This window comes from Amphiura filiformis, chromosome 13 (assembly GCF_039555335.1).
Source record: "Amphiura filiformis chromosome 13, Afil_fr2py, whole genome shotgun sequence".
In the NCBI taxonomy this organism is placed as follows: Eukaryota; Metazoa; Echinodermata; class Ophiuroidea; order Amphilepidida; family Amphiuridae; genus Amphiura; species Amphiura filiformis.
In genome coordinates this window covers 47,105,420-47,133,311 of record NC_092640.1, presented here as the reverse complement: position 1 = coordinate 47,133,311, position 27,892 = coordinate 47,105,420, and the positions used below count along the sequence as shown (strand labels likewise).

The 27,892-nt window shown below is 38.6% G+C and overlaps 1 protein-coding gene across 1 annotated transcript in view; it reads left to right on the top strand.

The window, feature by feature from the left end:
- LOC140167720 (tetratricopeptide repeat protein 17-like) overlaps nucleotides 1-27,892 on the top strand; it is a 44,705-nt gene that overhangs the window by 12,167 nt on the left and 4,646 nt on the right. Inside the window, 17 exon segments of the mRNA XM_072191015.1 lie at nucleotides 2,713-2,775; nucleotides 2,777-2,823; nucleotides 4,035-4,182; nucleotides 5,241-5,380; nucleotides 6,278-6,435; nucleotides 9,559-9,674; nucleotides 10,111-10,170; nucleotides 10,701-10,906; nucleotides 11,442-11,618; nucleotides 12,404-12,590; nucleotides 14,700-14,783; nucleotides 15,718-15,942; nucleotides 18,221-18,899; nucleotides 20,518-20,644; nucleotides 24,221-24,380; nucleotides 25,722-25,799; nucleotides 26,599-26,718. Coding sequence (XP_072047116.1) covers nucleotides 2,713-2,775; nucleotides 2,777-2,823; nucleotides 4,035-4,182; nucleotides 5,241-5,380; nucleotides 6,278-6,435; nucleotides 9,559-9,674; nucleotides 10,111-10,170; nucleotides 10,701-10,906; nucleotides 11,442-11,618; nucleotides 12,404-12,590; nucleotides 14,700-14,783; nucleotides 15,718-15,942; nucleotides 18,221-18,899; nucleotides 20,518-20,644; nucleotides 24,221-24,380; nucleotides 25,722-25,799; nucleotides 26,599-26,718 — 2,775 coding nt within the window.

The following is a 27,892-nucleotide window of genomic DNA, read 5'->3' as shown; positions in this document are numbered from 1 at the left end:
GGCTACCAAATGGCTGGTTTAGCAACCCTGGCAATACTGGTTAATGCTGCATTCATGGGTATTGATGCGTGTATAATGACTACAATTCAGCAATCAGCTCTTGGGGTATAACAAAATTATACAGCTCTAATTTAGTGTGAAATTTTTTTCATGTTTTGTTGTTTGCGGAGCAAGGTAGTAAAATGTTAAATTTAACAACACTTTTTTTTATATAATAATATATTATTATTAAAGTTATAATTTTAGTTTTATTATAATGTTTAAATTCATTTAATTTGTTCTTATGTTATATTTATTATTTACCTATCCATTCATATATTTATAAAGTCATTGCTATTGAAAAGTGAACCATATTATACTACAATATTTTTTTTCTCAATAATTTGCACTAAATGATTGTGTATTCAATACATTTAACAAATTTAAAAATTTTCCATTTTGCAAGTGGTGGATATTTTCAATTTTCTTAATTATGAATTGCTACAAACTGCTTTTGAAAGCAGGGTCATTCGATGCCACATAAACAAATTTGCTGAAAATCGTGGCTGGTCACCCTCTCTGGTTTTGATTTAAAATTTAAAACTATTGCTTTCCAACTCGCTTGATTTGACACAGAGTGACTAAACATCTTATTTAAACCCTGTGCAATATTTCTGCAAACCTACAATTTTCTGTTGAGATATTTAGAGAATAAAAGAATTGTTTAGAGACCCATCTGTGCGTCTCTCTCTCTCTTCTGATATAACATGGGAGATAACATTATTTTAAAGTGGAACAACGAGGCGGTACACCAAGTAGTTCCACACAGTTGGAAAATCTTTAGCTCATCATCATACAGGTATGATGCTGGTTTCATACTACCCTGCCGCTTGCCGCTGAGCGGCGTGGCGCACGCGTATTGCAGACAAACGGACTGAATCAAGGCTTGTCATTGGTTGAAACGCCCTGCCGCTTGCCGCAGCGGCAAGCGGCAGGAAAGTATGCTGGAGGCTTAAGAGTCCAGCCCAGAACCTGTGCTAACTGGAATAGCCCAATACTAGCTATGTTGATGTTTCATGACAGGTGCTGCACCTCATTAATTCATACTCATCCAAATGGCATAGTTCAATAACCTCAATTAAACAATCATAGTGCAAAATGTGACCTCAAGTTGCAGAGTTTTTATACCCAAATTTCTAAAGGTCATTCAATGAATGTATTAGGGTTAAAGAACTGTGCCCTGATAGATGAGGTGTGATTCTCCATTCACTACCAATACTATTGTCACCTATACCCTAAAGATCAATTAAAATTACATTAATTACTCATTGCAAACAATGCACACACTGTAATGGAGCTTGATCAATGTTTTCATAATGAAATTTATGATGATGATATCGGTGATTATATTGGTGTGGCTATTATTCAAGATGAAAATAAATATTATGGACAAATTACAAACAACAAAAACAACCACAGCAGCAGCAGCATAAGCAAAACCACTTCATAGCAGTCAAGTTAGCTCAATCGATAAGGCGTTGGACTGTGGTGCGAGAGGTTGTGGGTTCGAACCCTGGCGGTGCCTAGTACGCTCACATGGAAAGAACATTGAGTTAGCTTGAAATTCCCCTGGACAAGGAACACACTGCTAATTTGTCTCGTTGTAACCCGTGCGAAACTCTGGGAGCTGATCCTGGTTGTGATGGTTATTTGTGGAATGTCTAGGGTGTGCGCTCTTGAAGCAGCAAAGTCCCTGATTTGTTGTTTAATGGTTTGTGGAATGATGTGGGCCGTGAGTGGTCAGCGACAACCTGTAAAGTGTGCTGAGGCTTGTGGATCAACGTCTAGGCGTTGTGCCTGTGCGTAGCGCACTATAAATCACTGTGCTTTTTTTTTTTTTTTCATTGCTTAGTTTCAGACATATATTTTTTTTGTAGTTAGAAGATATTAAAAGGGCATTTCGTGATCCACAGCCTCATCCCCCCCACTTTTCTCAAAAAAAGTTGAGATTTTTATACCACTGGAGACCTCTGGCTACATAATGTTTATGTACCAAAAATTTCTTGCAGATTAATTCGTTTAGCAAAAATATCGTCAAATTGTAATTTCATTCTGGTATACCGGAACAAAATTACAACAGTGGCCTATGGAGCAGTGTAATACACATACATTGTAATCATGCATAACTCCAAAAAATCGGAATCAACTGAAATTTTGGGAATAAGCTTTTTTCGTGGATACCTACTGAAAAAATGTCATAAAACAAGGATGCTAGGATCATGAAATCCTCCTTTAATTAAAGCAATTGTAAACTACCAGAAAATGATGTAAAAGACTTCATATTGAAAATTGCCAACATGCGACTCACTCCCCTTGATCATGTCTCATGATTTTAAAGTAATTTTCTTCTTTTTTGGTATGTGGGTTTGGGTTGGTTGTGAAAGGGCAATAGAAACTTTTTTGGGCCTAAAATGAAAATATTAGTAAAGTAATATTCAGATTTCCTTTTACAAATTAAGCGTACTGCTAATGCTAGCCGTCCAGCGCTTATTATTTTGCACAAGATCCAATGCACGCGCTTGACGACGCGCGCGTATACGCGATGGTTATGCTGTCAAAGGAAATCTGAATATTACTTTAGCACCATGTTATTTACATTGTAGTTCTTTGCATTATATTTATTTCTGAGAATGTGCTTCATTATTTTGTTCTCTTTTGTTCATTTATTTACAGAACAAGACATCATGGGTGTTGTACAATTTTGCGTCATATTTTTGGCGTGTCCATGGCAACGCTTGAGCAGGTCATAGATTGTGCCAGGAAAGCTCTTCATTTTGCCCCACAGTAAGTTTAAACCCATGAGTACTACCTGCTGATAGGTTACAAGAAGACTATTAGGATTTACTGAGCCAATCAGCAACAAGTTAAGAATGGTGGTAGGGCTGAAGGTGCTTACCCCCATGAGTACTACCTGCTGATTGGCTACAGGAAGACTATTAGGATTTATTGAGCCAATCAGTAAGCATGGTAACATGCATAGAATGGTAGGCTGAAGAGGCTTAACCCATAAGTACTACCTGCTGATTGGCTACAAGAAGGCTTATCATGATTTATAGAGCCAATCAGCAACATGGTAAGAATGGTGGTAGGTTAACCCTATGAGTACAACCTGCTGATTGGCTACAAGAAAATGATATATGATTTATTGATCATCTTACTATAATTTGCCTTATGTTGTATGCGTGTTTGCGTGTATGTATGTGTGTTAAAGGCTCCGTCAGTTTTGATCCCAGCCTCGCCAAATTCGCACGGGGATGCAGAAAATACGGGAGTGTCGTAAGCTACCTTCGGTTAAATCGGAGCTCGAAGGTCAAAGGTCAAATTTTAAACTTGGTCCGATTGGGCTGTAATTCATACGGGAGATCAAGGAAAATACGGGAGTGTCCTAAGCTACCTTCGGTCGAAATCGGAGGTCGAAGGTCAAAGGTCAAATTTTAAACTTGGTCCGATTGGGCTGTAATTCATATGGGAGATCAAGGAAAATATGGGGAGTGACCTCAGCTTCCTTCGCTCGAAATCGGAGGTCGAAGGTCAAAGGTCAAATTTTAAACTTGGTCCGATTGGGCTGTAATTCATATGGGAGATCAAGGAAAATATGGGGAGAGACCTACGCTACCTTCGGTCGAAATCGGAGGTCGAAGGTCAAAGGTCAAATTTTAAACTTGGTCCGATTGGGCTGTAATTCATATGGGAGATCAAGGAAAATATGGGGAGTGTCCTACGCTACCTTCGGTCGAAATCGGAGGTCGAAGGTCAATTTTTTAACTTGGGGGAATCGGTCTCAATAAAAGTCCCTATAGCATTAGGCCTATACCATTTTTATAGTAAGATACCGGCATATTGAGCTTAATAATCATTTACGCATACGGGTATAGCTCTAGTTATTTATAATTTACCATTTCTGTGTATTTTAATTGCTAAAGAATACTACCAGAATTTCCCGGAACTCTGGCTCGAGATTAATTTCTGAATTGCACTTTCATTTTGTTTTTCAGTGCATGGAAGAATGTGGCACTATTAAACATGGCCAACGCATTACACAGGGCTCACTACTCCACAGATGCAGCCATCTTGGGTGAGGCTGCATTAGAGGGCGACCAAGATTTGGAGGTCATCTATTTTATGCTGGGCAATATATATGCTGTAAGTTAACCTACATGGGTGTCGGTACAGATGATAAGTTTCAAATTTTCTTTTAAAAATTCAAAAATTTCAGAATTGTACATTTGCATGACCATATTTGGAATTAGCATGAAAAATGCATTAAAATAAGTACAAACAAGCCTAGTTCATAGAATTGCTCTATATGTGTGTACTTCCATGTCAAAATGATGTACTTGGCGGCTGCTACTGATTGCCTATCACTGTCTTCTGTAAACATCAGTAAAGGGCTATTCCAGTTGCAGAATCCAGAATCTTGGATACCTATCCAGTTACCACAATAGGGATTGCTTTATTCCGTGTGGTAGTAACTGGATAGTTGTCCAAGATTCTGCCACTGCATTCCAGTTACGTTGAAATATGTGCACCCCATAGCACTTCTGGAAAAGATACATCAAAATAATAAGTATCAGTTAACAATTATCCAATGTCACATATTTTATAAATAACTTAAAACTAGCTTAATTGTTATGACAGTATTTGAAGCTGGAGAGGGAGGGTTCTTGCGACCAAAGCGCTCATCCCACCGCCGCCCGTCCCAAGTCCAGGGCAGTTGCATTAGACTGTGTGAACTGACAACAGGATATATAGTCCAGTTTTCTTACAAAAAAGGAATAAATCTAAAACCGCTACTCCCAATTATCCCCTGCTGATCCCTTATTGATAGAGCTGTTTTAACAGCCTGTTAAAACCTGTTAAAACAGGGTGTGAAAAGTGTGCTAATAGGTTCTGTAATAACATAACTACATTACATTGAAATGTAACAGTTGGTTTATCCACTGTGGTTTATCATTGGGGTGGGCTTGGCCAGCTAGGAGTGAAATTGGCCAAAAGGGGTGTAATTATCAGTAATTGTACTTGGTTTTATTTTTCTTTGCAAAATCTAACTTTTAAAGTTTAACTTGGGCTGGGCTTCATTATAACAACACCTTCAAGACTGTGCACATCCTTAAAACACTAGGATGGAGATCAAACCAGGCCATGACGTTTTCAATCGCATATATAAATCCTTTTTTTTTCTTCTTTCCTTTGAATTGCAGGCACTAGGCCAGTACAGCAGATCAATAGCACGTTTTAAGCAAGCATTGGCTCTGAGTCCCGATTTGAGCGTGGCAGAAAAACGAATGTATGCGGTCATGTGTCATCAAAAATTAGAAAAGGCTTTGGAAGCACAACACACGTAAGTGTACATAACTATTTATTTATTTATTTATTATGCTTCATCACTGGCTCATATACAATTACAAAGACAAATATATTGCACGTACTAATCAAGACAAAGTAAATAGAATAAAATGCCAGCGAAAAGAATGGGACAAACAGGTGCAAAATCACCTCTAGGACCATCCCACCTTTCGATTTTTGAAAACAATATATGGGGAAAAAAAACACAGCCCCATCCCAAATTATATAAGCCTGCAATTCGAGCATCTACAGTAAGAGCTCCAAGAGCATGTATTCAAAGAACAAAATTTTGAATAAAATGAGAATTCAAAAATTCAACCACCTGGGATTTGAAGGAAGAAAAGGAACCGGCTGTCCTTGTAGACAAAGGCAGCTGATTCCAAGCTGCACAATGCGATTAAAATAAAAAGTCATGTGCGCTTCGGTTTTGAAAGGTTGAAGTTTAAGTTTAAATGGATCGGACTAGGCCAGGACAGTAAGTAGCTCAGTTAGCACAATTTAAGACCATAATTTACGATCTTATAATATGAAATTGGTTAATTGTTTTCAAACCCGATTTATAATATGTGACATGATCAAGGGGAATGAGTCACATGTCGACATTGGTCGAGAATGAGTTATATATAGGTTTCTAAAGAGGACATTTAGAGCTTTCAGAAACTGAAAACCCCATGTTGATATGACTGTTCTTTGCCAAATTACGTCAGTTTATGAATCGCTGAAAACAATATAAAACAAATGAATTTCAACACTTTCTTTGCCCATATCTCAAAATCAATATTAGCGACATCCCTCATTTCCCTTGATCGTGTCACATATATTAATTTACCAAATAGCTCCTAAATACATCCAAATAACCCAAATAATGCATGTTTTATCTTTGTCAATGCAGATCTCTTCAGCGCACCTTGTCAGAGTTACGAGACTACCAGGTGAAACAGGAACATCTCCAGGAGCTTCAGAAGGTGGTCAAGAAGTCTCGACGCAATCCAGATGAACAGTATGAGAGTAACTTGAGTTTTCACCACACTAAACTCTTACAGGGATTCAGTAAGTGGGGTTTTTATTTTATTTTTATAACATGCAAGGTGAACAATAACCCATTAGGAATGACTATGTCAAGCACAGATATAGGCAACAGAGCACTATACACCAATCCTAAAACGCCATTACTGCGGTGTCCCTGACGTAAAACTGCGGTGTCCCAAGGTTCGGGGGTTCCATCATTTACTTGTTAGTGTGCTATACAGAATTGTACACAACAGTAATTTTCAATCCACGATCATGAATTGATTGAACAAATTAAATCTCCTGCACTGGTAAACCTGTGGTCTGTCAATAGAGGGCCAAATACAGTAAACGCTTCTCGGATTGGTGTATATTAGTAATCCTTATGTGCCAGTCAGTGGTTCACAGCAGCTTAGGGGAATGACTAGAACCCTCTGCTAAATCATAATCCCGAAAGATGTTGATGTCAACATGGTGTCATCAGGTAAAATATTTTCCTAACATGTTGAACTAACACCTCGGCTACTAGGTACATCACATTATGGTAGAAATGGAAAGAAAAGGCCAAATGTTCATAATTTTTCATCATCTAAATTTTTTTCAAAAATAATGACAAAATATACATCATCTCTTCTACAAGTCAATTTCTTACACAAGACACCACTGTTGCATATGGAGTATTATTACTTGAGAATCCTTGGCAAAAGTATCTCTCTCATTCACCATTTAATGTGCAAAAGTTCATCATGATTATGATGCCTGTTACATATTGGAACTGTACATGATGCTGAAGAGGTACATTTTTCTGCGCATATGGGTGTATTCCTCATACATTTGGGCATATTCCTAATAGTGTATTCCTAATACATTTGGGTGTATTCCTAATACATTTGGGTGTATTCCTAATACATTTGGGTGTATTCCTAATACGTTTGGCTGTATTCCTAATATATTTGGGTGTATTCCTAAAACATTAAGGTGCAATCCTAATACATTTGGTGTAAGAAGGCCCTATCTGCAGTAGCTACCAGGTGTCATATTTTATAGATGTCTGCATTATCAAATGCAGAAATGGTCAAATATCTAGCTGTATTGCAGAAAAGACAATCTTGCATTTATACCCCAATTATTTGTTTGTTTTCATCAACAGAGTACCTTGAACAAGATATTCATTTTGGTGGTAGGTTCATGAGGATGTTTTGGTGATAGTTTAGGAAAACTATTCTATTTAAAGTCCATACTCCCCTTTTTGAAAACCAGGGGAAGTATAATAAGTCCACATGCCTGGCAGAAGATTTTGGCAATATCTTCCACAGGGCGAGTATGAATTTCAAATGGAATTAGCATATTAGCCAACTCTATTTGAAACTCAAGATTCAGGTTGAATCTTTATCCAAGGTGTATGAAATTCAAATGGAGGTGCCTAAATTAATACCTCCTTGTGGAAGATATCTCCATATGTTAAAATCTTCCACATAGGTAGTGTGAAGCTTAAATAGAATAACCCAATGTATATTTTTGATTTGTCAAAAGTATCCATTTATTTGATTTATTGGTGTGTTACCTCGTTTTGTTGACAATGCCCTCTACTTGAGGTTTAGTCTTATTCATATCTTACAAACTCCTGGGGTATTATTGGCATCATTGGTGGCCGTCACCGGTGGTATCTAAGGCTAGTTTTCAAAATAAATGAAGACGATGAAGGTTTCTGCCTTGGATGCCCTGTAGTGTTATATTGGTGCCCTGGCTTGCTATATTTTTTAAAAGTAATTCAAAGCATGGAAGTAGATAGGCTTTCTTGACAGGAATTAATAATAAATTATAGTATTTCTACAAGTATGCTGTCGGTACCCACAATACCCGTGCAGCCGGTACCTGTGTGAGTGCACTGAGTGGCCAAGCTTTCGTAAGATGTATCCTGATGAAGTCTGAGATATACCGTAGAATTTCGTTTACAAGCATATGCCTCTAAACAAGGTTTTTTTGTCGAAAGAGACAAAAGGCAAACACCCTCCACAAAAGCATTACAATAGATTGGTCTTACCATAATACATATTTGTACAACCACTTCAAATAATGTTTGTGTGGCGAGTGTCTACCTTTTGTCTCTTGCGTCAAAAAAAACCTTGTTCAGAGGAATGTATGCTTGTAGACTGAATTCTATGGTATCTGACAAAAGCACGGACCAGCTGCAACGGTACTAGGATCACTGACGGTATACTCTTAAAAATACTGTAACTTAATTAGAAGCATGTTATTTCTTTCAAATTTATCTTGGATCACATATCAGTCTTAGTTCAGATCTCAAAAGTAACTGAAGGTTCTTCTGCCTATCTTGCCCTGAAGGGTTGTCTTGATGCCCTGTTCTGCCATCTGTTCAAGCGATAAGCCAAATCAGCATTAAAATTTGAAATATATCATAGGCCAATTATTCTCAAAAATAACTGAAAATCGGTCAGGATTATATCATAGCCCAATTATTCTCAAAAATAACTGAAGACACTGAAGATTTTTTCCTTTCTTGTCCTATAATGTTGTCTTGAAGCCCTGTTTTGCCATCTGTTTCTGGTTTTGTTAAAAGTTGTTGTTGTCAAGGGGACACCCTTTTCTCTGGTAATGGTCACCTTTGGTTTTTGTCAGGAATCTATCATAGGCCAATTCTCAAAAATAACTGGAAACACTTAAGATTTCATCCTTTCTTGCCCTGTAGTGTTGTCTTGAAGCCCTGTTTTGCTATCTGTTTCAAGTATTTCAAAGTATATTATTCGGTCTTATCAAAAGTTGTTGTCGTCAAGTAGACGTCTTATTCTCTGGTGACGGTTACCTTCGGTATCGGTCAGGAATATATCATATGCCAATACTCAAAAATAACCGAAAGCACTTAAGGTTTCTGCCTTTGATACCCTGTAGTGTTGTCTTGATGCCTTGTTTTGCCATCTGTTTCAAGCAATTAAAAGTATATTATTTGGTCTTATCAAAAGTTGTTGTCAAGGAGACTTCCTCTTTGGTAATGGTCACCTTGGGATGTAGATAGGAGACATTTGGGTGTATGTGGGAGTTATGTGGGTGTATTTGAGAGGCATTGAGATGTAGTTGGGAGACATTTGGGTGTATTTGGGAGACATTTGGGTGATTAATTTGTTTCCTTGATATGACTTTTTGCAGCTGCTGACAAAACTAACTGTGAGCTGACTGAAGTGGGATTTGAAACACATTTCTATGTGTGTAAGCAAGACTCCTATCCACAAGGGGAAGTATTTGGACAGCCGCTAGAAACAGCTGTAAGTAGTAATTAGGATAGCGACTAAATCGACTATTTGTTGTAGTTGTGACTATAAAGGAAGTCACAACTACATTTTTTTACCGATTTCTATGTGTGTATTTAGGCAAAAAGAAAATATTTTCAATATTTATTTTAGAACTAATGCTAGACAAGTCTTTGGATATAAATAAACAGCATTTTGCATCTTCAAATATATCACTGGCTGGTTTCCTTCATCTTTGAATATTCTCATGGTAATTCAATTGAAGCTGCAGACACTGGGAATATGCATGATATTAATTAATGTCATATCACTTGCTGGTTTCCTTCATCTGTTTCCATTTATTTTCTCTTTAGGTAATTGAAGCTGCAGACACTGGGAATATGCATGTTATTAATTAATGTCATATCACTTGCTGGTTTCCTTCACCTGTTATCATTTCTTGTCCCTTTAGGTAATTGAAGCAGCGGACACTAGGAGTATCCATAACAACTGCATACGACTTCCTAATGGGGTAAGTTTATGTTGTCATGGTTACCGCTTACTAATGAATCCAATAATTCTATAAACTGGTCCCGTTGTCCTATTATAACTATAGAAGGCGATGTTAAAAGCCTATTCAACAATTTGCTCATTTGGAAAATTGTAAAATTATCAAAATTCACTTTTGTGAACCTTTGTTAGTAGCATAGATAGAAAGCTGTTTATTAACGACAGAACAGCACGTTTTGCATGAGATTGTAATATCTCTACTTATAGTGCATACAAATTTTTTTTTTTTTTCATGAAACAAATTTGTAAAATGGCAGTAACGAATAACAAAAATAAATTTGCACCATCTGTTTTATGGTCATTGCGTGAAATAATCGTTGGGGTTTGTGTTGGGCTTCAGTATTTTTCTTCTGGAGCTTGTGTGCTCCCTTGAAAAATTACCTCGGTCCAAAACAAACCCTCTCCAATTTTCCGCAATGACCTCAAAACAGAAAGCACTCAGTTATTATTGCCTAAATAATGACCTCATTTTTATTTTATCTTGTATTGCAGGAGGAAAATTGTTTCAATCTGAGCACCGGACCATCATCTCAAATTGGTTATAATTCGTACTTGAGCCCCCCTCGGCATGGTACAACACTACCCTGGCATAGCCCAGACTGGCCTAGTACCAATGACTGTAATGAAATAACTGGTGGGCTACCAGATTGGTTTGAATTTGCACCGACTCATTTAGCTCCAGAAAATAAAGGCCTCAAGTAAGTATCATCAAATTGGTTATAATTCCTACTTGAGCCCTCCTCGGCATGGTACAACACTACCCTGGCATAGCCCAGACTGGCCTAGTACCAGCGACTGTAATGAAATAACTGGTGGGCTACCAGATTGGTTTGAATTTGCACCGACTCATTTAGCTCCAGAAAATAAAGGCCTTAAGTAAGTATCATCAAATTGGTTATAATTTGTACTTGAGCCCTCCTCGGCATGGTACAACACTACCCTAGCATAGCCCTGACTGGCCGAGTACTAGTGACTGTAATGAAATCACTGGTGGACTACCAGATTGGTTTGAATTTGCACCGACTCATTTAGCTCCAGAAAATAAAGGCCTTAAGTAAGTATCATCAAATTGGTTATAATTTGTACTTGAGCCCTCCTCGGCATGGTACAACACTACCCTAGCATAGCCCAGACTGGCCTAGTACCAATGACTGTAATGAAATAACTGGTGGGCTACCAGATTGGTTTGAATTTGCACCGACTCATTTAGCTCCAGAAAATAAAGGCCTCAAGTAAGTATCATCAAATTGGTTATAATTCCTACTTGAGCCCTCCTCGGCATGGTACAACACTACCCTGGCATAGCCCAGACTGGCCTAGTACCAATGACTGTAATGAAATAACTGGTGGGCTACCAGATTGGTTTGAATTTGCACCGACTCATTTAGCTCCAGAAAATAAAGGCCTTAAGTAAGTATCATCAAATTGGTTATAATTTGTACTTGAGCCCTCCTCGGCATGGTACAACACTACCCTGGCATAGCCCAGACTGGCCTAGTACCAATGACTGTAATGAAATCACTGGTGGACTACCAGATTGGTTTGAATTTGCACCGACTCATTTAGCTCCAGAAAATAAAGGCCTTAAGTAAGTATCATCAAATTGGTTATAATTTGTACTTGAGCCCTCCTCGGCATGGTACAACACTACCCTGGCATAGCCCAGACTGGCCTAGTACCAATGACTGTAATGAAATCACTGGTGGACTACCAGATTGGTTTGAATTTGCACCGACTCATTTAGCTCCAGAAAATAAAGGCCTTAAGTAAGTATCATCAAATTGGTTATAATTTGTACTTGAGCCCTCCTCGGCATGGTACAACACTACCCTGGCATAGCCCAGACTGGCCTAGTACCAATGACTGTAATGAAATCACTGGTGGACTACCAGATTGGTTTGAATTTGCACCGACTCATTTAGCTCCAGAAAATAAAGGCCTTAAGTAAGTATCATCAAATTGGTTATAATTTGTACTTGAGCCCTCCTCGGCATGGTACAACACTACCCTAGCATAGCCCTGACTGGCCGAGTACTAGTGACTGTAATGAAATCACTGGTGGACTACCAGATTGGTTTGAATTTGCACCGACTCATTTAGCTCCAGAAAATAAAGGCCTTAAGTAAGTATCATCTCAAATTGGTTATAATTTTTCAGGTATTTTCTCATATTCTGTTTCTTTTTTACGTTCACAGTGTCACACCTACGGTTACTGATTACTTATCATTAAAACCCAATGAGATGATGATGTTGCCATGGTTCTCACCTGTCTGCGTTACCGTGGAACCAATTGATGAGGGTGATACAGCTATGGATTATGTAGATGGCGTAGCACAGAGGACCAAACTACCACTGACGGATACGCTGGATAGTCTCAAGAAAGTAAGACAAAGTTTCACTTAAGACTAATGAAAGTTGATTCATTGGTGCCCATTTCCAGCCCACATCAATCCAAGCTTATTTTGACTGATTTGGAGTCCTGGGGGTGGAGAGGGGGAGGGGGGAATGCAGCACCCTGATACATGTATCAAATTTGTGATTTGTGACATTTTGGATGTTTTGTACTCGGGATGTGTAACATGCAAACTTGGCTGGGCCTAGTTTCACTGCTAAGAGTCCTGGCATTATTTTGAAGTTACATTAAATTTTTTTTTGAAATGTAGACCAATAACATTCTGATTAATTAGTTGATTAGTTCATTAAAGGAGGATTTCGTGATCCTAGCATCCTAGGACATTTTTCAGTTGATATCCACAAAAAAAGCTTATTCCCAAAATTTGAGTTGATTCCGATTTTGCGGTTGCGAGTTATGCATGATTAGGCTAATGAAAGTTGATCCCCAGTTTCCCGTTACATAGTTTTTCATGACTGGGTAGGTGACTGTTTCATTATTCATTATTCATTATTTTCAAACTTTCGATTATCGATTGCAAAGTTAATTACGGAATGCTATGTTTTGAGGCCCAAATAAAATAATAAAGTATAGTTAGTAATGACCATGCTTCACTTCAAAACAAATTTTAATTAAGCACATCTTCTTTGGAATCTTCAAATTAACCTATAGGTTGTGCAACATATGAAAGCACCAGAAGTCCATGATAGTCTTTGGAGAACCACTTTTCCATATAAATACACGGTGTCTGTGTGTTCTATTGCACACTACTTTTTACAAACCAAACTTACTCTCCACTAGCACATCTTTGGAAGCAATATTTATACGGAAATTAGTTTGTCTACTTGCACAAACTGGAGGTTGCTGGTAAAAAATCATCACAGGGTGCACATGTTAATAATAAAACAACCATGCAAGAAATTGACAAATAAATCATTTTATTTATAAGTTTATTTTATTAAATACATAAATATTTGTAAGAAAAGCAGAATAAATTTGACTTCAAATTTTGTTTATTTTATTTATTTTGATGTTGTCTATATATAGCGCTACATAGTGCACGGTAGAAATGCTTTCATATTTGTTCATACGCTGGTTCCCGCGAACTTGGCTGCCTCTCTTTGTGTTCGGTCTATCCATTTAGGGGTAGGAGAAACTTAGATGCAGGGAATTCCTAGTCTCCAGTAAAGGCGCCTACGATATCGCCATTTTACCACGTAGTTTAACCCAGCGTTTGTAAAGACTATTCGAGCCGGTCAGGGTCGGCGTAAAAGTGCTTAAAATACGTGTCGGACGTGAAAGATGACATTAAAACTATCCTTTTTTCTTAAAAACTTGAAAATGTGAAATAATGAAATAATGGAAAATAATGAAATATTTGATCGGCATTTTTTTCTGACCGGAGTCGGGTAACGGGAAACTGGGAGTCAACTTTCATTAGCCTTATATGTATTACACTGCTCCAAAGGCCACTGTTGTAATTTCGTTATACCAGAACGAAATTCAAATTTGACGATATTTTTACTAAACGAATTAATCTGCAAGAAATTTTTGGTACATAAACATTATGTAGGCAGGCGGAGGTTTCCAGTGGTATAAGAATCTGAACTTTTTATTTAAAAAGTGAGGGATGAGGCTTTGGATCACAAAATGCCCTTTTAATAACAAGTATCAAAGCAGGATTGTATGTCAATCCCAAGATCAAACATATTTCGTTGTGATGCCTTAAAGGTCCTTGACCTGATCGATAGCCCCATGCATTTTTCTTTATCAAAACTAAGATTTTGGTATGAGAAGAAAGTTCATATTTTTTTCATTACCCCAGCCAAATTTGACACCTGAGATATTTTTTGTGTGAACAAAAACGTTCTTAATTGTGGTAACCGCATCAGAAGTGTATGTACTATCCTATATGGGGCATTTTTGTACACATTTTTGCTTCTCATTATCAAAACCGTTGGAGCAACAAAACTCAAAATTTAGAAACATTTTTTAATACGCTTCTATATAAGATGGATACAGAACATGAAATAATCAGACCACACCCCTTCAATGCAGTGGCTTGAATAACTCAAAATTTGTGGGGTTTTTTTCTTCAGATTTTTCTTGGCTATGGTTGTAGTGACTATATCAATGTGGATGAAATGGGACACAGAGTGTTGACATCACTAGAAGAAAATAAGGTCAGTATAATTTCTTACAGAGCTCCTGATTGGTCAATTAAATGATATAATCAACCTACTAGCCAATCAAAGTAGAGCTTTTAGATGAAGAGCTTTCCAGAAATATTGCACATGACTTTTTTGCGAACCATGTGACATGATTATGTCCTGAATATTTATAAATGTGTCAAATTTTAGATGCATGTCAAGAGGTTAACTTGACACAATGGGCTATTCTATTTAAAATCCACACTACACCTGTGGAAGAATTTGGAAATATCTTCCACAGGGGAGTATGTTTTTCAAATGTAATTGGTCAGGGTTAATCATATTGAAACTCATACTCCCCCTGTATTTTGGCTATACCTCGTATAAGTGGAATGAGTATTCCAAATGTATATTACCCAATTGTCTATTCTATTCAAAACTCATACTCCCTTTGTGGAAGACTTCAGCTGAATCTTCCACAGGGGTAGTGTGGATTTGAAATGGAATAGCCCATTCCTCCAGATTCTGTAATTGTCAACCTAGAACATTGACAACTGAGTGTGTCAATCTAGGGTATGTTACTTGTATGCAGTGTACCTGTTCTTTTAATAACCTGTGTCACCATGCCTTTGATCTGAAAAACACCCAAATATCTTCCAAATACATGCAAATGTATCCCAAATACACCCAAATATCTCCCAAATACACCCAAATACATGTAGATGTCTCCTGTATACACCCAAATGTTGCCCAAATACACCCAAATATCTCCCATATACATGCAGATGTCTCCCATGTTACATCCAAATGTCTCCCAAGTACACCCAAATACAGGCAGATGTCTCCCAAATACACCAAATATCACCTAGATACACCCAAATGCAAGCAGCTGTCTCACACCCCACATGCACCCAACTATCATCCAAATTTCTTCAAAAATGTCATTGTTTTTCTCATTTTATTTCAGGAGCCTAATATGAAATGGATGCTTTACAACCTTGGTGGGCTCTATTGGCAGATCAGTGGCAATAATTATCATGGCATTGAATGCCTTCGCCGTGCACTCTATCACACACCAATAGAATATGCTGACATACCACTAGTCAATGCAGCTAGTGTTATGCTACGATTAAAGCGCCCTCAGGATGCCATACAACTTTTGCGGATGGCGCTAGTAGTCAACAGCACTGAGGTAAATGTTTTTTGTTGTGGCTGTCAGAGTTGCCAAAACTACGATTTGTTAACCCAATTGGGAAACTTTGGAAGATTTTTCCTGTTTCTTTTGACAATTACTTGTCCCATAGAAACCAATGGTTAAGAAAAAAATTGGGAAAACTTCAACATTGGCTCCCGGGACTTCCAGTAGTTTCCTGTCCCATAGAAACCATTGGATAAGAGAAAAAGTGGGTGTCTTTTGATTATTTTCCCCTGCCATTTGGGCTGAAATGTTTTGGCAACACTGCCTGCTGTATGCCAAGTACCAAAGAAGATGTCTTACACTTCCCATAATGCATTACTAATTTCACTTTTCTGTACTGATTTGCTGTCGAGTGCAACTTGGATCAAAAGTAACGAAATGTACCTCAACGAACAGAGCACATTCAGATTTTGCAAAATATGTTTATTTCATGACTATCGACCCAAGTTGAGTCAATCTATTCACAACTTGAAAACAAAGGGAACCTGTACAAAGTAATAGAAGTGTCATTTGATATAATGAGGTGATGTAATATGTTGCGAAGGATTCTGGGAAGGGTACTATGTCTTCTCTGATGGCACTGTAAAAGCAGACATTTGCGCAGAATATTATTTTTCGCAGCTACCACGAAAAAAAAAATTGGGAAAATGTTCTGCTATGTACAGGTCTGTATTGTCGTATGAGAGGAAAAACCTTTTTATGCGTCATTAGCCTCTTAACATGTTTAAAGCAAAACCTATGTAACATCTTGGCAGTTTTGATTAAACATGTTCAAGGGCCACAAGTACATTGGAGGTTTTTCCTGTTCAAAATCATCAAAGTGCAAAAATTACCACTTTTACAGGAATTTTTCTGGTACAATTTTAAAACCACAATGGGCTATTCCAGTTGAAATCCATACACCCTATGGAAGACAAGACCTTAAGTTCTGACACAAGGGGTGTAAATTTCAAATGGAGTTACAAATTTTCACTTGCATGTGTCTAAAAGTCATCCTCGAATGTCTAGAATTTTGGCCAGTACACCACTGAAAGTTACTGAAGAGGGAGGCTCATGTTAGGGACATGCTTGACAGGAACACTTGTTGGTAAAATATTACATAATTTCAGATGGGGCTGAATGGGTGACTATTTGAAATCTACACCCCTGTGTGGGAGCTTAAGGTCATGTTTTCTATATGGGGTGTATGGCTATGCCTATTGGGTACTTACTCAACTATAGTTACTCTTATAATTAATGTCTTGTACTCATTTTTCAACAGCCCACGACACATTTTACATTGGGCAATAAGGCAATGCATTAGCAGCTCAGAAGAGCTACAGTCAAGCAGCTCTGAAGAGCTACAGTCAACAGCTCAGAAGAGCTACAGTCAAGCAGCTCAGAAGAGCTACAGTCAAGCAGCTCAGAAGAGCTACAGTCAAGCAGCTCAGAAGAGCTACAGTCAAGCAGCTCAGAAGAGCTACAGTCAAGCAGCTCAGAAGAGCTACAGTCAAGCAGCTCAGAAGAGCTACAGTCAAGCAGCTCAGAAGAGCTACAGTCAAGCAGCTCAGAAGAGCTACAGTCAAGCAGCGCAGAAGAGCTACAGTCAAGCAGCTCAGAAGAGCTACAGTCAAGCAGCTCAGAAGAGCTACAGTCAAGCAGCTCAGAAGAGCTACAGTCAAGCAGCTCAGAAGAGCTACAGTCAAGCAGCTCAGAAGAGCTACAGTCAAGCGGCTCAGAAGAGCTACAGTCAAGCGGCTCAGAAGAGCTACAGTCAAGCAGCTCAGAAGAGCTACAGTCAAGCAGCTCAGCAATATAAACTGGCTCTCAACTTACTTCCTTACAGAGCCCTGATTGCTTAATTCCATAATATAGCCTAATTATCTGAATCATCACAGACTACTGCAGACTATCCATCAACAGTCAAAATCCCTGCTGTGAATTCTTGCATATTCATGAGTGTGTGTCTATCAATATTCATGAGTGTGTGTCTATCAATCACGCCAGCATTGCATGCCTTTGTGTATATGCGATAGAGCATTGCATGTTTTCTCATTTACACAAAAGACAGTAAAAATATGCGGTATGTGCATAGCAGTTTCATCTGTTGCACTTCATGGAATGATCAACCCTCCTTATCGGGTGATGCTGGTGTTTGTGGTTAGTCTGTAGTAGTCTGATCTGAGTAACCGATCAAACTTATTGTTGTTATTAGTCCAGCCTATTTTGTATTTATTCAACTATTGTTACTCTTGTTATAATAATATATCATCTTGTTCAATTTTTTCAACAGCCTATGACACATTTTACATTAGGCAATGCATTGGCGGCGCAGAAGAACTACAGTCAAGCAGCACAGCAATATAAACTGGCTCTCAACTTTAATCCTGATTATACAAAAGCACTTGAGGCTCTTAAGGTCATCAAATGTCATTTGAAACAACCTGACAGACTTTGCCCCCTGGAGAATGATGCTGGTAAAGAATACGCACATGGTGTGAACAACGGACACGAATCGGGAGATGTCGGGAAGTCGATGAGAAGCGCCGAAGGGAATGTACAGCGTGAAAGTCGAACGGTATGTCAACATGTGAATGGAAAACGGGAATGCAAAACAGAGACGCGCAGCCGTACGGTTGACAATGATGGCGCTTGTTCTGATGGAAGCGAGAATAAAAAGGAACGGAAAGGCGAGAGAGAGGAAAAGGGAAAGCAACGAAAATCAGCAGATGGGGTTCAGAAACCGCCTCAGGCGCCCTCCCATGGTACAGGGCAAATGAACGGGAGCGGGCAAATGCACAAGGTGGAAGAGCCGAGGAAAATTATCGAAAAACAAGTGTTTAATGTGCGCATGTTGGAACCACTGGGTGCCGGAAAAGGGGTGATGTTTGATATCAAGGATATAGTCCCACAAGCAGCGCCTAATCATGCAATGGGCCCACAGATACCAGCAGCTCCTGCTCCAGGCATAGGTAAGTGATGGGTATTTAGTGGTGTCAAAATACTAAATACTTGCAAGTGAAAAGGTCAAAATCGCAGAAGGCGTTTTACTGCGTATCAGTTGTTTGGAAGGAATTGTAAAAATCTTAACATTTTGTCTTTTGCCAAGCAATTGGGAGAGCGAGTTGGCGCAGCAGTTGTTCCCTCGCCTTGCACCACTGAGGTCCCAGGTCCAAGCCCCTGTGCGGCGCAAGGTCTCATGTGCACTTGGTTTTATCCCGATTCCATGCTCGCTTGCAGGTTATCCCCGGGATCTCCGGTTTCCTCCTGTCAGAAATCTGTGATTAGTTGTTTGCTTATCAAAAACTTCCTTCATCCAATGGAATTTGGGGAGCTGCACAGATAATTGGTGGATGTTACCATAGGTGGAGATCCGGGGTAAATCCCCCAATATTTTGCGGGGTGGTCCATACAATCATCCCCCCCCAATGTTGATGCCTGTATGTGGGTTTCTGACCATGTTATTGCATTGCTGGCAGGGCTTCCTTTTTAACAAGGCAAAATATCTTGAAATGAGGGCGTTTGATGCACACTACCCCCTATGGAAGACATGATCTCAATTTTCCACACAGGGAGTGTAGAGCATTCATTCAGGTAACCCATATGAAATTCACACTCCCAGTGTGGGATATTTAAGGTCATGTCTTCCATAGGGAGTGTGCAGGTAGTGAGCGCCGTGCATTCTCTAAATTCAGTAAATTTCCTTAACAAGTAGGCCTATGTTAATAAATAATATCAATACAAGCTAAAACCATTGGGGTTCGATAATGAACCCCACAAAACTGACCTTCAAATTAATTAAATACAGTGAAATTTGATTATTACTGGGTGAAAGTCGCTGTGACTGTTTTAAATGCGCCGTGTTAGTTAGGCTCCGATCACTCAGTGTGCAAATTGAATGGCGCGTACCAGTGATCACGGCAGCTGCAAAATTCAGTCCCGATTTACTTCCGTGTTCGATTGTATGGAAAGTGCCACACGGCGGAGCAGTTTTTGCCGTCTCTCTATCTATGCCACTCGCTGCCTGGGAGTGTGTGGATTTTAACTGGAATACCCAATTTTCAGATTTTAAAATTCCACTTAGTTACTACCATGCCGCTTTCCAAGGAATGCCAGCATTTTAACTTAATTGAAGAGCATTTTATAGCATGGGGACTGATCCTGGTTGTGATGGTTGTTCTAAATTTAGGCTGACTAGGGTACTGCATGTACTATAGAGCTGTGTTCCCTGAATGATGACAAATGGTTTATTTGGTATGCCTGGGCCAGGTGCTCAGCAACTATCTGTAAAGTGTGCTGAGGCCTGTGGGTTTGGGTGTATTTGAGAGACATTTGGGTGTATTTGGGAGATATATTGGTGAATCTGGGAGACATTTGGGTGTATTTGGGAGATATATTGGTGAATCTGGGAGACATTTGGGTGTATTTGGGAGACATTTGGGTGTATTTGGGAGATTATTGGTGAATCCGGGAGACATTTGGGTGTATTTGGGATACATTTGGGTGTATTTGGGAGACATTCAGGTGTAGTGCACTATAAATTTTCTTTCTTTTTCATCGTCTATAATTATTGCCCTTTTGCATTTTCAGATTTATCAAAGCTTTTACATTCCACGCAGCTACCATGGCCATCAGCCGAGGAATGCCAGCACTTCAAGAGGCTTAATTTAAGGGCATTTTATAGCACATGGGTATCTGTAGAAGCAAAAGATGTCAGGTAATGTTTTGATGTATTTGGGTGCATTTGGTAGATATATTGGTTTATTTGGGAGACATTTGGGTGTATTTGGGAGATATATTGGTGTATTTGGGAGACATTTGGGTGTGTTTGGGAGACATTTGAGTGTATTTGGGAGACATTTGGGTGTATTTGGGAGATAGCTATTGGTGTATTTGGAAGACATTTGGGAGATATATTGGTGTATTTGGGAGACATTTGGGTGTGTTTGGGAGACATTTGAGTGTATTTGGGAGACATTTGGGTGTATTTGGGAGATATATTGGGTGAATTTGGGAGATGTCAGGTAATGTGAAACCAATTGATACATAAATCACACCCCCATTACAAAGGATCGTTATTCCGAAGGGCTCCATGTAAAGTCGTTACTCTGAATTTTGAAATAAGTTCACTGCCGTTTGGAATAACGACCCTTGCCGTAGATAACAAGCCTTTGGAGTAATGAACCTTCAGAATTACGACCCTTGAAAATAACCTATGTATGCTCTATGTGTTTGCCCTTTGAATCCCCTGGCAAAGGTTCATTATAAGTGTGAGGTATTAACTTAAAGGGAATCTGTACCATAAACCAATCAATGGCTATATAGTTGCAGTAATAATAAAAGCGACAAACAGTAAAAAGTCCCAAGCTTATATATCGTCCAAATAAAGGAGAAAATCTTAATTCCTTATGACGATCAGCGGTGAGTTTGCGATCCATGGTGGCTGCCATATTGATACCCGATGTATTTTTTATTACGCTGTAACGGTACCCCGATTTTGAAACCAGCAAAATCCGTACCACAAGCCTCGTCCCTCGTGAACTTTGGTGACACGAAGCGAATACTACCAAAGTTCAGATTCAACATTCGTTCAAAAGAAAACGCGACAATTTTTACCCATAAAACTACAGAAGAACATAAAAAAATTTATTTTAAAGGTGAACCTCATTGAAAATAAAGTTATATATCAATGGAAAGGTTATGATGTCAGGATATTAAAAATTATTTTTTCCGATTTTTTTGATGGCAAATAAAGCTGAAAAATTAAAAAAATGATTGAATTTTTGGTCTTTTTTAAGGCGCCCAAAAAGCACCCAAATCAATCGTCTATGACCTTGGGAATGCTCGTGGACGTAAGCTCAGGGTTCTTGAGTCACGTGATATTACTCGGAAGCGTGTAAACAAGACTTGCTTCCTGTACTTTGCAAGCTGCCCGGCAAGTCTGATTTTCACAATAAAGCTTGAAATTAGAGGAATCTTCAAGTTGCTGGTTCCTTCTATATATATTAGAAATAATAGAATTATTGTCAACACATAAATTTTTCGTAAATTTTTGACAAAATTAGTCATAACTGGCTGGGTATAACTGGGTAATTGAGTTTGAATTTCGCGCTGGGATCAATCCCATGCGCAAATGCTTGCTGCTACCGATGTTATGAACTGAATAAACATGATCGAATAACAAATTAAATACTTGTTTGTGACATTCCCTATATATTCTTGATTCATTGTAAAATGTCCGATTAAAAAAATATCGTCTTGCAGTAATCCAAAAATTAATAAAAAGCCGCCGATTTCATCAAATCCAGCCCATATAAAGGTTTTCATAATAGCGTATTGCGGTAATACATTCTTTCCACACAATCGCGATTGAAAGAAACAGATACTCGGGCAGATACTTTATTATAAAATAAATACAATTTAGGCTTAGTAGACCGTTACTTGATGGAATTCTGAAATCTGAATAAAATTAAAATATTGTCACTTGTGTCACGATTCTTTAATGATAGTAGGGCCTACAATCAGTGTAGCCTACGGTACTGAAAAAGTGAAACATTCATTAAGTAAAATAATTTTCTTTTGCACAAAACCAAAATATTTTACTCACTTGACGGTTTAAGCCTATCATGGTCGATAGGCATCATCAGAATGATGTTGGATGATCCTTACTTCCGGTAGGACGTATCCCGACTGTAGAGTGGCGATATTTATCTTAAATCGTGTTGTAAATCAGTATGATCCTCTCCTGGCTGTAAATACACCCTCTACAGTCGGGATACGTCCTACCGGAAGTAAGGATCATCCAACATCATTCTGATGATGCCTATCGACCATGATAGGCGAAACCGTCAAGTGAGTAAAATATTTTGGTTTTGTGCAAAAGAAAATTATTTTACTGTATATCTACAAACCTGATGAATCTATTTAGTGATTTGTGAAACATTCATGTTTTATGGATTACCGAACACGATGCGTAAATTGCTGCTGAAGTGCAGGGACGGATATGCACAAACACAGCGACTCGCTTCGGGCTTCGTCCTCTGTGTTTCATGGGGTGTTTCAGCAAATTTGATCAATCGTTCCCTTATATTTGGAACATTTACAGGAATAAATTTTGCTGATGAAGTAGCAATAAGTTGGAAATATCAGAATGTGAATATCAAATCGGTCATTTTGTCTGCAAGTACAGTACAGTCGCGGATACTGAACACTCGGCGTAGTGAGACTCAGTCAGTCACTGAGCTCATCCCGTATGTATCTATATACGAGTTCGCCTATCATACATGACCGGTTGTAAAGCTAAGAAATAATTAAAAAAACCTGTACATGTACCTTTTTCTATTCCTTCATTTTCTTATTGTGATAAGTTCATCTCAACTTGGTGTGACGATCTGAACTGGTAGCACTAGCAGTTATTTTTTTATAATCTGTTTTCATTCCGGTTCTTGGCGAATCTTCGCTCTTCGTGCTTTACTGTAATATTCCCTATGCATATCGTGGATGGCTTGGCCTATCCCAAATCACCCCGCCAGCACTTTTCCCATTTTAAATCCAAACACTTTATTCAGGAACTTCATTCTTAATTTGATCATGATATTTCCTTCATATTATTCTTATTTTATTGAAGATATTTTTCATGTTAAGTAAGTTGACAATGATTAACTTCGTGTATTGGCCCGATGCATGCCACAGTAATATACGGACATTTTGTTTACAATCAAACCCGGAAGTAACTGTGTGTCCCTGGGCTGACGTCATCAACGAAAGCGCCCAATTTGAACGATTTCGTTTTGTAATTTAGGGGGTGCCAAAATCCAATCTTTGCATGGAGATTATGTCTAGCCTGGTACGCTATGCAAATAAAAAATATTCTTTTCTGCTTCCTGACATCATAAGCTTTCCATTGATATATAACTTTATTTTCAATGAGGTTCACCTTTAAGTAATATTTATGATCAACAATGTCTTTTGAGAACAAAAAGTAAAAACAGCACAAAAACCAAAATTCGCTGTAGGGGTCGCGAATGCCATACAGCAACACACGCTCGCCGTGGGTCTGTGTGAAAGGTTACACTACCGCTTGTGGCAGAAAGGATTTGCAAGCAGCTATCATGGCGGCTCCCTTGAATCGCAGAAACAAAGGATTAAAAGTGCTTTTTCTTTGTTAGGAATATTCGAAATTCATATAGAGCGTCTGGTATGTTTAATTTAGGGGTATATAACTATATTAGCCATTGATTAGTTTATGGTACAGATTTCCTTTAATGAAACATATGTAATTTTTCAATAACAGGATTGACGACTATGTTGACTTTGGCCGTGATCCTGGCGGGGATTCTGGTTTGGATACAGTTCCTTTATGTTGGTCAAGTCTGGGTACTAGTATGCACATGTTAGATCACCTGGAGGCCATGGGAGCTACGGGAGAATTTGCTGAACAAGGCTTAAGAGATGTAAGTTATATATTGGCAATTCTAGTTGAAATCCATACACCCCCTGTGGAAGATGTGACCTTTATCTTTCACATGGGGAGTGTGAATTTCAAATGGAGTCACCCATTCAGTGTTGTCTGCTCCAAAATGGGATATTCCAGTTGAAAACCTTACACCCACTGTTGAAAATATGATCGTAATCTGCCACACAGGGAGTAAAGATTTCAAATGGAGTCGCCCATTCAGTGCTGTCTGCTCCAAAATAAGTTATTCCATTTGAAATCCATACACCCCCTGTGAAAGATGTGACCTTAATCTTCCACACAGGGGGTGAATTTCAAATGGCGTCACCCATTCAGTGTTGTCTGCTCCAGTTGAAATCCATACAAACCCTGTGGAAGACATGACCTTAATCTTCCATGAAAGGAGGGTGAATTTCAAATGGGGTTACCTGAAATTGAAATCTACACCCCATGTGTGGAAGATGAAGGTCATGTCTTCCATAGTGGGTATGGATTTTTTGGAATAGCCCATTGTGTAGCCACTTTGTAGTCGAGGCTGGGAAAGCAGACAGGGGTTTAATAAATGACGGAAATTATGGGGTAAAAAACCAGTTTAAAGCAACTTTTTGAAAACAATTGATGACAGGGTAACGTTGGATTGCATACCTGTACTACTGCGGAAGACCGCTGTCATTTCCCAATCTCCTTATTCCCTGCTTGTAATTCCTGAGGCAGGTTTTAATGACCCTTGGTGGTAGAGCTGTACTACTGCTACTGAAGCCTGCTGTTATTTCCCACTCTTCTTATTCCCTGTTCCAGGCCATGCAATGACAGGGTAATGACAGCTGCCATAGCTTCAGGCTTTGAAATAAGAAAAAAAATCCCTCCGGACCCTCAATTTTCAATGGTCCGACCCCGGACCCTTGCCTTTGAAAATTATAATTTACAAGGGTCCGACTATTATGAAGTATCAAATGTTGATGTAGACTATAGAAATAATAACTAGCAATACCTCCTACTTGAGAGATAATTAGCTACGGCGATCACGGTATGTAGATTGTAGAAAATTGAAAACCTGGGTTGAAAATTTGATGGGAAACTAAAATGAAAGTGTACTCAGGGAGTTGGACGAATTACGTTAACCAGATTTTCCAGTGGAACAACAAAACTAGGATTTTCTACTTTTTGCTTGGTTCAATTTTTACGAGTCATGCGGACCCGTACCGTAGGAAATTTGCGGGTCCGCGCCTACTTTCACAGGTATTCGACGCAAGGACGCGCCTTATTTCAAACGCTGCATAGCTTGAAAACTTTCATATAGAGCAGTCACTACCCAATCTGATTTATTCCCTGGTTGCAGGTTTTATTGACCCTTGGTGGTAGACAGGCAAAGACCATGGAAGAGATAGGGAGCAGAATTGCTTTATCACTTAAAACAGTAAGTATTTCTTACAATGCATCGGATTGGTTGATTACTTGATATAATCATCTGATTAACCAATCAAAATGCAGGTTTTATTGACCCTTAGTGGTAGACAAGCCAAGACCATGGAGATAGGGAGCAGAATAATAATAATGATTATTGCTTTATCACTTAAAACAGTATTTCTTACAATGCCTCGGATTGGTTGATTACTTGATATAATCATCTGAGTAACCAATCAACAGAGAGCTCTTTGATGTTTTATCATTTTAAGCACAATCCCCTTCAGGCTAATAACAGAAGAACTGTATTGTCGGGAAGGCATAAACCAAACGTAACTAAATAACCAATGTGGTTGAGGAATATATCAGCTATCACATACTTTTTGAAATTTGACAATTGACCGCTCCGTTTTTGAAATGGGTCGTGCCTCGTGTCCCAGGCATGAGAATTTTCAGGCTTTTGCCTGAATTCAGGCAGTTTTGTTGTCCAAATTTAGGCATTTTTATTTATTTTCAACCTGTTTTAAGGCCCAATTCACACGCTATTTCAGGAGGAGACTCCGCCTCTTCTGCACGCTCGATGTCCGTCGCATACCCGGAAATAATATTAAAAATTTTACTTTGTTATAATTCTATATCTTGTTTTACTCCATTACAGCACAGTGAATCCTGAGTTCCGTATAATCTTGCTGCGTTGTACTGGCGTGTGATCAGTGATTACATACAGCCTGTAGTAGTGATTACATACAGCTTGTAGTAGTGATTTTCTTATCTATGTTATAATACTATATCCTTGTTTTACTCCATTACAGCACAGTGAATCCTGGGTTCCGTATAATCTTGCTGCGTTGTACTGGCGTGTGCAAGGTCATGTGAGAGAAGCTGTGTCGTGTCTACGTGTGGCGTTATATTTCTCTCCACAAGATAAAAAGGTGAGAAGAATGAGTATTCACCCAATGCACGGTTCCGCCATATGCGAGGAGAGCCTTGATCTGGCAGCATGCATGAATGGGAATTGAACCAGGCATATAACATTGCGTAAAGTTACGTAATACTTCCTTTCATGTCAGTTTGAGGCTCTCCCCGCATATGGCGGAACCATGCAATAGGCAAATTAGGGCCCCTGATTGGTTAATTTTGGGACCGAAATTCTCCGTTTTATAATGTTAATTTATGTGTTGTTTTCAGTTTTCTAAAAATATCCATAAAAAGTTGCCCACTCTAGGGAATCCGATTTCTTAAAAAGCACTATGTAAACAATGTTCCTAGATCTAGAAACACTGATCCAACATGGTGAAGCACACATAGCCAAATAAAAGTCCTGAAACTGCAAATATATGACCCCTAAAGGCAAGTAATGATAAATTTGAAGTAAATTTCAGTGAAATATTTAATCGGTTTGTGCATTCTGTTGAATGAACATTGGAAATTGGACCCGAATAAGCTTACATATTTGTGACCCGCTCTGATGAAACCCGCCATAAGTCGCACTCAGCCATTTCAAGATACAGCGAGTCAAGGTTGGGAAAGGGGTGAAAAACCTTGCAGATTTTGTTTTTCAGTTCTCATTATTTTTTGATTCCTTAATATGTTTAGTTTAACCTACCATCGAAAATAAAATATTTTTTACGTCTAAAACACCCAAATCTAGCATTTTCCGAGCCAAACCAAATCCCTTTAACATATCATTTTACAACTTTAAAGCCATTTTTCTTGCATGTGTCGCTTCCCCATTTCCCGTTGAAAGACCGTACAATGAGAACCACATGCCCCAGAAACATAATTTTGGTATCAAATGAAAGCTGAAGACCTATACTAAATGATGACATCAAAAACTCAATTTTCACAAAATTAGTGACTTAGTGGGAGCAGGTCACATTTTTCCCTGTTGTTGCAAAAGTCCATATTCTGATTTCTACTTGAAATTCCGTGAAATTTTTGTTTTCCGTAATTCTGTATTAGGAATACACCCAAATATATTAGGAATACACCCAATGTATTTGGAATACACCCAAATGTAATAGGAATACACCCAAATGTATTAGGAATACACCCAAATGTATTAGGAATACACCCAATGTATTTGGAATACACCCAAATGTAATA